Source organism: Mchenga conophoros, linkage group LG11 (assembly GCF_057382185.1).
Source record: "Mchenga conophoros isolate Kocher_MC1m ecotype Shallow Benthic linkage group LG11, M_conophoros_male_GT1.1, whole genome shotgun sequence".
Lineage (NCBI taxonomy): Eukaryota > Metazoa > Chordata > Actinopteri > Cichliformes > Cichlidae > Mchenga > Mchenga conophoros.
In genome coordinates, this window is record NC_140536.1 from 17,512,957 (window position 1) to 17,527,859 (window position 14,903).

The 14,903-nt window shown below is 38.0% G+C and overlaps 1 protein-coding gene and 1 long non-coding RNA gene across 3 annotated transcripts in view; both read right to left on the reverse strand.

Moving 5' to 3' along the window:
* Positions 1-278: 278 nt before the first annotated feature.
* Positions 279-5,434, reverse strand: LOC146563850 (uncharacterized). The gene is made up of 2 exons (XR_014894371.1): positions 3,884-5,434; positions 279-541 (listed from the first exon to the last, which is right to left on the reverse strand). It is a non-coding gene; the product is annotated as an uncharacterized LOC146563850 (long non-coding RNA).
* Positions 5,435-9,964: 4,530 nt separating this feature from the next.
* The window catches only part of deptor (DEP domain containing MTOR-interacting protein), a 46,314-nt gene continuing 41,375 nt past the window's right edge, over positions 9,965-14,903 (reverse strand). For both annotated transcript variants that reach the window (XM_085291193.1, XM_085291192.1), the window contains exon 10: positions 9,965-13,674. In XM_085291193.1, the coding sequence (XP_085147319.1) occupies positions 13,552-13,674 (123 nt within the window). In that variant the 3' untranslated portion in view covers positions 9,965-13,551. The remainder of the gene's footprint in view (positions 13,675-14,903) is intronic.

Consider the following 14,903-nt stretch of genomic DNA (forward strand, 5'->3'; position numbering starts at 1 on the left):
TTCAGTCGTCTTCTGGCCTGGTCCCAGGTTCGAGAGACATCGAATAAGCGTCGTATGATGACAATGGGCATTTCATTTTCTCCATTATCAGGATGGAATGAGTCTGGCTTTATCAGGTTAGACATCATGTGGTACTTTTGGCTTTCTGTTCCTGCTGGATGTTTGAGTACCTTGTCGTTGTTCTTTCAGACGTTGTGTGTTAATCAGTGATTGCGTGTGTGTATGTAACTTTTGGATCCGGGCGCTGGCTCGCCTGAGATGTCATCTACCCGTGTGTGTTTATTTGCTCTAGTTCCGGGCGCTGGCTCGCCGGAGATGTCGTCTGCTTGATCCGACGCCTGAGATGGTCCGATTGGGCTGGTCTTAACCCTGCTGGCATGAATCCACTGAGGTTGTCCGTCCGTAAGGATGCTGGTTCTTCGTCACTGCCAGTACAGTCTGGGGCTGGAACACGCGCGGCCTCCCAGAGAGTCCTTGGTTTTAGTGGCTTCTCCAACATGCATCTCCTTGTCTCCACTGGTGGAACTGTGGAGGGGAAAGGCTGAGAGAGACAAACTTTCTGATAGTTATTATTCAGTTTTTCTACCAGGTTGTGAACATCAGTGGACAATGCAATATACATCACCTTCTACTAGCGGTGCCCCTCTGGAAGCTGACCATGGTGTTGGGAATAGTCTTATTTCAAATGGAGATAATTTGGTTACTGCAGATGGAGTCATTCTAATCTCACAGAGGACTTGAGGAAGTAATTTGACCCAGGTCATTAAAGTTTTAGCACACTTTTGAATTACTTCTAATGTGAATGAAGATCCTCTATCACTGTTAATCTGGTGAGGTATTCCGAATCTGGGTATTATTTCATTGCTCAACTTTTGACAGACTACTTCTGCAGTTTCTTTTGAGGTTGGATAAGCTTCTGCTCATTTACTAAATTGATCCACTATTACCAGTAAGTACTTGATGCTTCCTTGTGCTGGCATATGTGTAAAATCAATTTGTAATGTATGAAATGGAAAATCTGGTTGTGGTAAATGCTGATGTTTTGCTTTTGAGCTACCTACATTAGTTCGCGCACATGTTAGACAGGTTGCTAATATGCTTTTTACTGCATGTGATGTTTTCTCAATTACAAATCTTGATTTTATTGCCCCTATTACCCCTCTTTGTCCGACATGACTCACACAGTGAAAATGTCGGGCAAGGACTGGCATCAGGGAATATGGGAGGGCAATCAAACCCTTAAGATTTTGTATAAGCCATCTCTGTCATCTAAGGTACAGTCATTATTCTCCCAATAGGTGTAATCACATGCAGAGGCTTGCTCTTGTATAAATTTTAAATCAACATTTGTGTCTAAATAGTCTGGGAGTGTAACAAGTGGCAGCTGTAGGGGCACAGATAATACTTCCTGCGGAGGTGGGAGCTGTGATGCAGCTGCAGCCTTGGCTGTCACGTCTGCTAAAGCATTACCTGTTGCTTCGTCTGTGTCAGCTGTACTGTGTCCTTTCGTTTTTACAACTGCAACGGCCGATGGTAGCTGTATAGCCTGAAAAAGTCTTTGAACAAAATCAGAATTTAGCAATTTATTTTCCATCAGCAGATCTAAATCCTCTCTGTCTCCACAATGTGCCAAAGTCATGCACAACGCCAAATGCATAGCGGCTGTCTACGTAAATTGTCACATGCTTATCCAAATGTAGCTCACAGGCGCATATTAAAGCCATGAGCTCTGCTTTTTGTGCTGAGTGAAATGGTAATGAGTGAGCCTCTAGTATGATGTCAGGCAATGTCACCACTGAATAGCCACAAAGAAATGAGTTGTCATTCGGCCTTGAACAGGACCCGTCCACATAAACCGTGGCTGAGTCTGAGATAGGTGTTTGCTCTAAGTCTGGACGTGGTGCTGTGGATTCCTGTATACGTGTCATGCAGTCATGATCGTCAAGCCTGTCTGAGCCATCCTGTCGGTCAGAAGAACACAGCATAGGATCAATAAATGTGCTGGCGAATCAGGTGTGCTGCTCGCTTTTATAGTGAGATTTGCATATGTTGTGTAGTTATGTTTGCTAGAATGGTCGTGACCTGGTGATTGGTGTGTAGAATAGTGTCATGTGAGAGTGTGAGCTTCTCGCAGTCCCTTATCATGATAGAGCAAGCTGCTACTGCCCTCAGGCAGGCCGGCATTCCTGAACAATTCAGGCAGCACCTTTGAGTGGCGGAGGTCAGCACTCCCTTTAATGCATTGAAAGAGGCAGTCATTTCTGTGGACCACAGTATTCGAGGAGGCTTGTCTTTTTTACAACAGTCACGCAGAATGTGGTCATGAAAAGAACAGTCTGGTATCCACTGTCTGCAATCGTTCACCATGCCTAGGAAGGACAACATTTCCTTCTGTGTAGTGGGCCGAGGGACAGAGGTCACAGCTTTGACCCTGTCTGCAGTCATGGAACGTTTTCCGTGAGACAGTGTGAATCCCAAATATTGAACAGAAGTCTGACAGTACTGCATTTTCTTTGCATATGCTTTGTGGCCAGTCTTTTGGAGGTGCTGGAGAAGCATGTGTGTAGCAGTTTGACACAGTTTTTCACTTTCAGCACAGAGGAGGAGGTCATCCACATGTGGATCAGGGTGCAGCCCTGGAGGAGTGAAGCACCATTGAGAAAGCAGCAGAGCTGTCTATCATACCTTGGGGCAAACGAGTCCAAGTGTACTGCTTATTTCTATGTGTGAATGCAAATAACGGCTGTGTGTCTTAAAAAGGAGCGGAGCATAAATCCACCACGGGAAAATGTGTATGCAATGCATGTCAATATGCTGTGAACATCTGAAACGAGAGGTGGCAGAGGAATGTTGACTGCATTAATTTGCCTTAAGTCTTGTATGAAACGCCATACGCCAGGTTTGTTAGGCTTTGGCACAGGATTGACAGGAGTGTGGGCTTTATTACTCCTGTAGTCAATAAATCTCCTACCATGACATCTAGGGCTGCGGCTTTTTCCGTGGAAATGGGATGCTGCTTGACATATACTGCTTGTTGTGTTTTAATAGGTGTACGTGATAAAGTGTACAGTCAATAAATCCTATATCATTCTCACTTTTTGACCACAATGTCATATTCTGGTATTCAGCTGGCAACATAAGTGCAGAAATAGTACAGTCGATAGGGTAGGTTAGATCTATGTGACGACATGGTATAGTTATATCATAACCTATGTCTGAGTTATGTGACAAAATCACTGTTTGACCTTCACTTGTGTGAGCAGTTATCATGTTGTTGAACAGTGTGAGAGAAACAAAAGTGTGGCTCCCAGTCATGGGATTACCTGGTAGTGGCGTCTGTACACGTTTTTTTTTTTGGCACAGTGTGTGACATAGAGTACCGGACAAAAAGGATGTTGAGTTCATTCTCTGCTGAGGGTCCAGCTGACACAGAGGATGTTCCTTCTCCATCATGTCGGTACATAGGGCAGAGAAAACATAAGCTGTTATCAGTGTCAGCAAACATTTCACCCTTTGTGTTAAATTAAATACACAAATTCATTTTTGCTTTGGGTGTCTGCGGCTGCTGGAAAACTGAGCTAAATTTGCACCTCTAGCTTGTCCAACAGTGCATAAAGCGTTTTATGAATACTAGGATAGATTCATCAGGCTTCTGTTTACACATAGTTACTGCATTTAAGTCAATTTTGTCTCTGGACATTGTTAGCAGGAATTTCTTTAGATTCTTAAAGAAATCGGCGACTTTGTCATTATTTACCCTCCTTTTGTCCATAGCGGTAACATTTGATGCATCACGTCGCGGCATTCTATCATATATTTTCTACAGGACTTTTTAAGCAGACTACTTTTCTTATCACAAATGATATTCAACATTTCTACTGACCTGTTTTCTGGCGATAATCGTTCGGGATAAGGCTCCGAAAAGAAATTAGAATGCATTGAACTTCTTAAGTTGTAAACAAAGTCAGTCACATAAGCACTCCCGCATGTTCTGGATACGTGATCATGGACGTCTTCACCGATTCGCGGACGTAGGTTACACGTAACCGGAAATGGGAGTTATACTGAGCCGTTATTTGAGACTTTATTTTGTATTTTATTAATTTTTGGTTTTACAGGTACTTTAGATTTTTTATCGGACCTGTCTGTGGTCTTTGAATAATTCTGACCCATGTTCAGTGATTTCCAGAGGGGTTTACACGCTAGGAGGATTTATGTTAGTATTTTCGCTGCGGCACAGCTGAGGTCACTTTAAATTTATTGCTAGCAATTTTTTGTTTGTGTGAGCAACTCTCACTTAGCGAGCAACTTCTCGCTTAACGAGCAACTTCTCGTAAAACAACAGGCAACTTCCTGTGTCTTTCTGCTTTTAATTTACTGCTTTTAACCCTTGTATGGTAATCGGATCTGTGAGACCCGTTCAACTTCTCCCTGTGTCACTCTTTGGTGAGCAACTTCTCACTTAACGAGAAGTATTTAAGACAACAGGCAACTTCCTGTGTCACTCTTTCTGAGTGAGCAACTTAAACAAAATTAAAATATTCAAGACAACAGGCAACTTCCTGTGTCCACCAACACCACACAAGGGTTAATTTACTTTATTCGGGGACTGAGGAAGTCAGTCAGTGTATCTCTCTGGATCACTAAGTGAAACTTCGTCAGCATATCCCGTTTTTTTATGGATCGATCACTGAGAGAGGTATAATATGGTCTCTATATAAATATGAAAGACGCATATTTACCTTCTGTCAGCCATCCCACTTCTGACACCAAAATTGAAGGAAAAAATGTCCATCCCGGTTTTCCCTCCAAGGCACGAGCGATAAGCAGAGTTTTGTCCTTTCCTTCTAAGATTCCTAATTATTTAAAGTAACACTCAGGTATGCCATTCAGCGTGTTAGTACGAGCTCGGGAGCAGCTTGGGAGAACAAGAAAACAGAGACTGCTTTAGGTTGCCTTCCCAATCGACTCAAAGGTTTATTTGATACACAGCAGTTTATATAGAGGAAAAAAGGTTCGTGTGTCAGCTTTCCCAGTTCAAACCGGTACAGACTAAATAAGGAAACGTCTTCCTGCCTTCTGAGCAAAGTATCCCTTGTGTAGTTTATCAGTTCAGCTATAATTTATGATCATCCCAGCAAAATACACTCCTAGACATAAAATACAGAGTTCTTTCATTAGTGAATTCTGAAACAAACCACCTAGCCTTTAACGAGCCTTTTCCAGGAGATAAAGAAAAAGGGAGGATGGGAGTAAGGAAGTGGTCTCATCTCTGTGGTGTTTTCGACCTTGGGGTACCAGCTTGTGAGTCCTACACATTAATTCTTGGGTCACAGAGAAAGAGAAAAACAACTAGTATATGGGCCTTATTGAGTAACAGTTTTCCTGTATAAAACAATATCCTGTAAATGCTTACCGTGGTATCAAAATATCATAACAGAAGTATAACACTGATTTCATGGAATTGATTGACGTTGACAGTGAGGTAGACATTAAGGACTTTGATAGATTCCATATCTTCCTGTCAGCCAGAGGACCACAGATGGAAACCTCTCTTGGGGAGACTAGTCAAAATCAGGTACACTTCGCGCTTCCTAAGTCATAAAATGTGTTTCAACTGTTATTAACAATTAGTCAGGATCAGATTTATTTGCCAAGTAGCAACTACAAGGATGAAATCAATTTAATTATTATTCAGAATTTATTTTAGTCTCTCTAAAAATCTATCTTTATCTTCCCTGTCTCCAAGCCTGGAACAAGTATTGCATCACTTTGCAGTGATCCTGAAGCATCATCCACAACACACCAACCCCAGGTGATATGCATCGGTGATCTAAAGAGTGCAACCAGGCAGTACGTCATTGTTGCTAAGAATGACAAAGTAACCTTTCCTCTGAATGATGGACTGACGTGTCCATCATGTAGAGAGTCTGTGTTCACAGGTTCAACATATGTATCACTTTATCGCCTTCATACATTTATATATATATGTGTGTGTGTGTGTGTGTGTATATATATATATATATATATATATATATATATATATATATATATATATATATATATATATATATATATATATATATATATATATATATATATATATATAGGACCAGCAGGCTGAAGGACAGCTTCATCCATCAGGCTGTCAGGAAGCTTAACTCCCTCCCGATTCTGCCCCCTCTCCCCTCTCTCCTCCACGGTCTCACTGAACTCTGTCACACACACACTCTCTGACTCACTCACTGGCCTGCACCAGTTACCAGTCACTTTGTGGAGCATTGGACTGCCATTACCTCATAAGACTTTGTTGTTACACTTTCTCTTACCGTACATTACTAAATCTCCATTTGCACTATTTGCCTATTTGCACTACTCTGCCTGGTTTACACTCAATGTCACTTACCCATTATATTGTATATTGTATAGCTTTCTTGTTATATGTAAAATTGTATTTATTTAAATTTTTACTTTTTAATTATTTTACTTGCATTTTTAATCACTTTTATATTTAAATATATTTAAATGTTCATTTGCTATTTATCTAGGGATTGAGAGTAACGCAATTTCTATTCTCTGTATGTCCTGTACATGTGGCAGAATCGACAAATAAAGTTGACTTTGACTTTTGATATATATATATATTAGAGCTGGGCGATAGAACGATAACGATATGTATCGCGATATAACTTTTACTCGATAGAGAAATTAAGCTATCGCGATAGACCTCGCCGCTCTTGTCCTCTTAAAATAAAAAAATTAAAAATAAAAAAAAGGTCAGCCAATCCAAACTAAGTAGCGCAGAGCCGAACCAATCACAGCCGCAGCGTCACGTCGCGTGACTTGTTACGTACAGCACAAGTGCCAAGCCGCACGTGTGTTTGTTTGGGAAGCAGGCAGCGCGTAATGGAGGAAATGAGTGTGCCGACTAGAAAAATCAACCGAGCGTGACCGAAGAGAAAACAGATGATGGTTCCAATGCCGGAGAGATTGTCGAACGGAAGAGCCATAGAAGTTCCGTAGTGTGAAGGTATTTCGGCTATTTCAAGTCTGACAAAAAACAGAGTAGCGTGCACTGTAAATTGTGCCGAAAGCAAGTCTGGAAATACAATAAACTGGTGCATGCGTCACACTGTGCGCCACGTTATTGTTTCGGTGAAATGAATTTCTACAATACTGTTAATTCTACTCTCTGCAGTGTTTAAATGCTTACATATACACACAGTTACTGTCCGTCCACACATACAACTCGGTTCTGCTTCTATGCCCCAGCTTTGTTTACTTTTTCCCACCGAGGCTTCTAGACTTCTGATTGGCCAACATTTCTGCACGGTTAGGAATCTAGCGCCACCTGCTGCTTTGGCATGTTCATAGCAGCGTTTTCCTTCATTTCTGCCTTTATGTGTGGACGGGATTATTTTTTAAAACGAAAACGGAAAATCTCCGTTTTCAAAAATACCCGTGTACGTGTGGACGTAGCCTCAGTCTCTGACTGGAAGCGCTAATTCGTCATTCGGCTTTTGTCAGACTAAAGTAACTGTTAAAACTGTTTGAAAAGCTCAGCTATACAACAAGGAGAGATTGAGAATTTCCTTTTAGTTCTCAGTTTATTTGATATTGACAAAAGTCAGTTTTGTCTGTTCTTCTGTAAAACAAACTAAGATTTATTTTTAGAATTAATATTTTGTTTCTAAGTGGAATTGACAATTTAGTCTGTTTTGTTTGTTCTATTTTGAAACTTAAACGCTTTAGCGGCTGCCTTTTGTGTAGTTTGCAATATTTGCCTTTATTTATCTGAAAAAGTCTCATGTTCCTTAAGTACATCTACCCTGTTGAACTTATTATGGGAAATAAATATTTAAATAAAAACAAGCTGCTGATTATTTCACATTTTACTTGTGAGCAACGGCACATTTAAATCTTACAAATATAGTTATTTGGCTTATATCGTGATAGATATCGTTATCGCCTGAAATGAAAAAAACATATCGTGATATGAAAAAATCTCATTTCGCCCAGCTCTAATATATATATATATATATATATATATATATATATATATATATATATATATATATATATATATATATATATATATACTTTTTTTTTCTTCCTCAGTTCAGCAATCTGTATATAACGATCTGGTTCTGTTGATACAGAAAGAGAAAAATCTTTCCTTGGGTCAACTAAGGAGCAAGGCAAGGGCTAAAATTTACCAGTTTTATACACTGCCACAAAGAAGAGGGCAGGGTGTATAATCATGTGTAAGCTACCAGAAAAAAACTCAGCTAACTTATTTATTATAAATGTTATAATCATTCCACTGGTGTCATTTAAATTGCAATGTAAAAAAATTAAATTAGTCTCATTTGAATGCCGTGCTTTGTATCTGTTCACCTCCTTGTTTGTTGTGTGGTCCCCACACTTGTAACCTACTTCTTTAGAGTGAGATGAGCTTCGAACAGGACTGCCTGATGAAAGGAGGCTGTCTGGGTCAAATGCACAATGGCATACACTACAAAGAGGTTCGACAGTTTCAGTCCAGATTATTCCTCTGAATGATGGACTGACGTGTGCTGTGGATCAGGTTCACATTATATATATATATATATATATATATATATATATATATATATATATATATATATATATATATATGTAATGACAAGCTTTGATACCATTAAGTTGTATTTGAACCCAAGGTACAAAATTGTATAACTTGGATGTTATAATGTTTTTTTGTTTGCACACAGCTGCATATTTGTTGAATGTTGACAATTTGTTGACGATGACAGCTGTTACCTTTAAAAAAACTGCATTCATGTATTGTCTGGACATGATTATTTCAGAATATATATGATAATTGCACTATTTCAAAGGTTTTTCTTTTGACGTTTTAATAATCTAGAGAGCTAGAACGTTAGTCACATATTAATTTTGTTCGAGTCTGTCGAATAGAAATTGTTTTGACATATAAATTTAGTAATATAGGCTTGGTTAAAATTGACTTTAATAGATTTAAATTTAAAAGATTCTGAAAACTGTCGTTTATTCTGTTTGTAATAAATAATAATGCGCCAAGTATAAAATGGATCAATAAATGTATACTATATATACACATCTTTTTCTCATTTCTTAAAAAAAATAAAATTTACATGTTTTACTAACAAAACACATTTTAACACATCTTTGTGTCAAAATAACACATCTGTGTGTTGACTTACTTTAACAGAAGATGTGTTAAAGGAGCAGACACATTATTTTGTGTTAAAATTGACACATCATGTGTTGTCCCTGAGCAGATACAGCACATGTGTTAAAATCTAACACATGATGTGTCAGTTTTAACACATCACTGCTAAGCGTGTATTTGCCAGTGACAGTCAAGAGATAACTTCAGGTATTGTATTGTAAACATTGCACCTTTTGAAGGTAGCAAACAAACGTTGATGTTGATCTACCATGTAGACATCCCAGTCTCAGAAAACATTTGTACTAAACCTTCATCAGATGGGTGGTATTGACAAATTTGACCAAACTGATAAAAGACCGAACCTAAAGGCTTTTTTGTATTTATTATTTTAGCCAAAACAAACACTTTCTTCAGTATTTCTTTCTTTAACTGTTTACACAGAAAGGTTGGGAACCATGTACTGCAATAGGGCATTGTGTGTGCTGACTCCAGGGAAAAAAATTGGTGATCATTGTACAACTGATACATCTGAGGTATGAAGGAAAACCAGGCGAAGTGTGACAAAGAAATACAGAATGTAATTACTTGTACAGCTGCTGTTATTGTGTATATATATATTTATTTTATACACAATAGTTATTTTTTTTTCAACTTTAATTTATATATTTTAAAATAACTATCTTTATCCTTATCAAAAAGGTGAAATTTAGTCATACTAAGTGCATGAAGAGGTTCAGACAGTCCTGAGGATGAAACCACAAGCACAATGAATTTGTGAAATCAGTTTATTTATTTGACACTTGATCAGCTCTTTAATACATTCGAACTTACAATGAGATTTAGCTTTTTTGTGAAAAACAGACTGCTACTGTCAGCTTTTGTTGTTCTGATAACAAACATTCAATCTCGGATAGCAGAAAAAAAGAACAAACAGCTGTGCTGAAAATGTGTAACCTCTCATAGCCAAGAATCCCCATTGATCTTATTACACATTAAAGTTGAAGTATAGAACCGGCAACGGCACAAAAACGAAGACAGCGGTGATGTACGTTCTGTCAGATCAAATGACTGTGCATTTGTTATCTATACAACACTGATTGTCACTAAAACTGAAGCTGTGGTGACTTGGAGCAACCACCTTGCAAAGTTGCAAATGACTGAACAGAGAAGAGAATGAGAGGGGGGAAAAGAGGAGGAACAAAGTGACCACCATCTCTTATTGGCAGCAAACTCAGGTCTTAAGGCAAACGCTTTCGGTTAACAGTCAGCAAACTCATATAAGCCAACCTGGCACAACCCCTTCAAGATTTAACACTCTTGAAACTTTCTTCTCCTCCAAATCAAACTGTCATCTGCTTCTGTCCAATGAAACTGCATCAAACATTATCTACAGAAGAAAATCACAGATCACTTTCCAGATGCACAAAAGAAGAATTACTAAGTTACAAACTGCATATAGATGAATTTTAATGAGAGAAAACAGAGAAAAATTGAATCCATACCAAGTGTAGATATTAACATTAAAGATTAATGAAATCGCTACATCAGACTAATGAAAACCCAGAGAAGAAATTATTTTGTGCTTTGAGATTTCTTTCTAATAAACATATTGTACGGTTGCTGGGTAAAAGCAAAGTGCAACTACTTGAAAGCGTTTTGGAGAACATTAATACGATACATTAACAGTACAATATATGGCATTATCCATGTAACAACGTGAGCAGATTACAGATTTTGAGGCAAAATTCTGTAAATCTGAGGAGGACATATTCGGCAACAACATATTCCAGCTGTTTAGATCATTGAATGAGTTAGGCCTAAAATCTGCTGTTGTATCTGAAATGATTTGCCAGATAAATCAGATGAAGGAGTGGGCTTTAGATTAGGAGATAAAGCTAAACAAGCACATATTTACATTATTTGACTGCCTACTACATCCAAGCACATTAAGATAAATCAATGAATAGTCGACTGAATTAACCGGCAACGGCACAAAAACATATTTGGAGGTAGTTCACTAGGACATATTAACTCTACAGTTTGGCTGTAACAACTGTGAATATACTGTGGTTGAAAACAAAGTTTACATTTCTGCATCTGTGTTTTTTTGCAGTAATAATTTCCTCCTCCAGACATGGAATATAGTTTAGTCTAAGACAAAACAAGGAACAAGTGCTGCTCAGGACTACAGACACATAGTGTATGAACGATATGAGTATCACTTATCCATGCTCTGTTTTTTCTAAATTCATGCTAGTATGTATAAACACAAGATGGCACAGTAGTAACATACGCGGGATCCTCATATTATTTAGAGGCTATAATTCAAGCCTGATCTAATCCACTTAGCTTCGAGCTACATCAAGCTGATTCAAGGATTTAAAGATTCATTAGAAACAATTCTCTTATTTACCTTTTTCCCATTGAAGCAGTGAAGTGATAAACCTGAAATCTAAAGAAAGAATTCCAAAGCAACGTTATTAAAAAAGAGAAAGATAGCATCATAAACAGTGGATACTTTACTCACGTTTCACATGTTTACTGGTTTACATCACAGTAGGAATACGACCAAAGTGTTTTGGCACAGAGCCTTCATTAGAGCCCAACTCTTATTTCTCTCAGTTTGAAAACTAATTTTGAAAAATTAAGCTATTTTTCGCTCTGAGTAAAACCTGTAGGGTCAAAAGCTTGTTTCCACTACTACGAGAGAATTAAAAAGTGTCATCCGTAGGTCAAAAATCTGTCTTATTATCTCAAAATTCAAGTTAGGTATCTCAAAATTTTAACTTACTGACTCAAACTTATGAAGAAGTTAAAATGAAACCTTCAGAAAAAGCTGGAAAAAAGTCCCCAAAATGAACAAAATGTTCTTTGATTCTGAGGAAAACTGCTCCCTTTATTTAAAATGATTGAATATTCAGGCGTGTCGCTCATTTATCTGCTACTGGAGACAAAAATCAGACAAGGCCATCATACATTAAATTTCTGTACATATACATCTTTTCTTATCTGTCTGAAAACTCTTTAGCGCATACACGATATGGTGCTTGATGTGTAACTGCGCCGCATGTACAGATAATAAAGGAGAAAAGGATGTGGGGGAGGGGCGGAGGAAGTCATTCTTCCACATTAGTTTCAAATTAGGGAAGTCTGATTGAATCAAATTCCCCCCAAAAAGGACGTTTCAGTCAACCAAGTGCTTTGGTTGTTTACTTCTTATCTTTATTATACATCAAACATCAAATGATATATAAAAGTTAAAAGGTCAATCAAATGTTCTCTAAGTTTACATTAAGGCTGGTTGGTATGACTCCAATTAGAGTCATTTTTATTTTTAGTATTCCCTCTTTTGGCAATTCTTAATGGTATGTAACACATCTTGTGTCCACATCTCAAAGGCAAGTATAACAGAAACCTCCGAATTCTTTTAAAAAAACTACAGACAGTGATATTGTCGGTCACTGTCTATTTTCTAGGCTGCATATAAGGTTAAAGTGCCTAACAGAGCGCTGTCACGGGTAATCAGAATAGGTTACAAGGTTTAATGGGAGACAGGTTTTCTAAAGCCAGACTTCTAAACTTTGTGTCTGTAAGTCTTTAATTGCTTTTCTATATACAATGTGCTTATTAATGTAGCATGTAAGTTTATCGCCTTTATAACATTCTTAGCAGCTAGGAAAAAATCTACCTCAACATCGATTAAGTTGGTATTTTACATTTTCCACATGGCGACGGCAGGTGTTTGTCTTTTCCCGTTGAACATAATGGTTCCATTATGGCACCCCTGAAAACCCTGAAATTACATGTAGTAGCAGTGTGAAGTGTGTCTTCCTGTCCTTCTCAGCAGAGGGCAGTGTTGAGCCACCAGGAACAGCTCACTGGAGTAGAGGTTGCTTTCATGGCGCCATGAAATATTCGTCCTCATTTTCAGCTTTATACTCTCTGATCCACGAGTTATAATGGCAAAACTTAATTTCACATCTTCTCACATCCTTTGAACACACTCTCCAGGGTGAGTTTTCTGACTCCAAGCTCTTCCGTGGTGTCTGTTTTGGTTCTGTGTGTCAGTGTGTGAGTGCGCACACCACGAAACCAAAGGAAAAAAATCCAAAACAACCTAGTTTCTCCAAATATTGACTCGTTTGCTTGACTACAATAGCCTCATTTTTAAGCACACACACAGTTTCTTGGTTATCCACCTTGTTCAAACAATGCTGGAACAGAGCTAGTGAGACGTGGTTTCAAGTCTTCAGTGTTTCGCTCTCGATGGGGTTTTGAGGTTAAGTACTACTTCAGTCCCCACATTTTTTCCTGCATTACTCTTCTGAGAGGTTTCCTCTTGGAGCTCTCTTTAATGCTTACACCTCCTCCATCACTTCCATGACAATCGTCCGCGGACCGGTCAGGATCAGGTTGCTGACGGTTCGGTAGTCGTGACAGAGGACGTTCAATCCGTTCACCGCCACCACGAACTGACACACCTGGAGAAAGTTGACAGAAACAGGAGACATGCTTGATCACCTTTAATGCCACTCATAGAGAAAAAAGAAAAGAGGCAGATAGCGATATATTTAATTATAGCTGCAAAAAACTCCCCAGATATTTACAATACAGCCTGTAAATAAGGGCACAACTATTTGATTTGAAATTACGAATTAATTATATTTACCTACAAATACATAACGGTAGACACACATAAATAAGGAGTTAACAAGTCAGGTTTTTACAGGAAACAATTATACCATACGTAAGTAATGTGTGAGTAATTTTGATGAGCAATTTTGAGTATTGATGTGCTATTATTCAACTGTATTTTTATTTTATCAACATAAATGTGATGAGGACTATTCTCTCTTACCAACTTACAAGAATAAAAAGATCCCATCAAAATTTGCAGCCCTATGTGATCTGATAATGGAGAAATTCATTGTCCTACTTCATAATACAACCCACACGCTGAAAAGTGCAGTGTACTTACAATGAAAGTTACTCATACATTACCTACAATTACTCACAGTATAGTTATTTCTTTGTTTCTTATAAAAACCTGACTTGTTATATAATACAGGTGTATTTATCTTTAAGGGCTTGTAAGCAAATATAATTATATTGTAATTTCAAATAAAGTACATTGAAATTCCTTTTAATTACAGGGAAATTATACCCTTAGTCGTGGCCCACATTGCAAAGTTTTACAAAAAGCCATCAGGCCTACAGAAGAATTCGAATTTTATTCTACAAAGCCGAAATCTACATTTGCTGCAATGAAAGACAGCCTGCTATACTTTATCCAAACTGTGCTTCTCTCTGTATCAAGTTTTCATCTGTAAAGCTCTACGGTCAAAGCTTATAAGTATAAACTATAGCTGCCTTACTCCTGCCTTACAGTTCTTTGGGCTTTAAGTTGGGAAAGCACATCACTGAGGGGATAGTGTGAGTGCCCTTTGGTCTTGTTAAATGTTCACTTATATTAATAGACAAAAAAGTGTCTACATCTAGTAAGTCTGTTCTTTCGTCAAAATTATAACAGTAAATTAAAGACACATGTTATTAATAACCTGCCCCAGCAAAAGCTAATAAATCCCCTACACTCTCATCTGAATAAGTTTAAGGCTTATTTTAAAACACAAAAACAACCTAAAAAAAAACTTGGAAGCTTTAAGTTGTGAGCATTCAAAGCAATAGGTGGCCATCTTTTATATACAGTCTA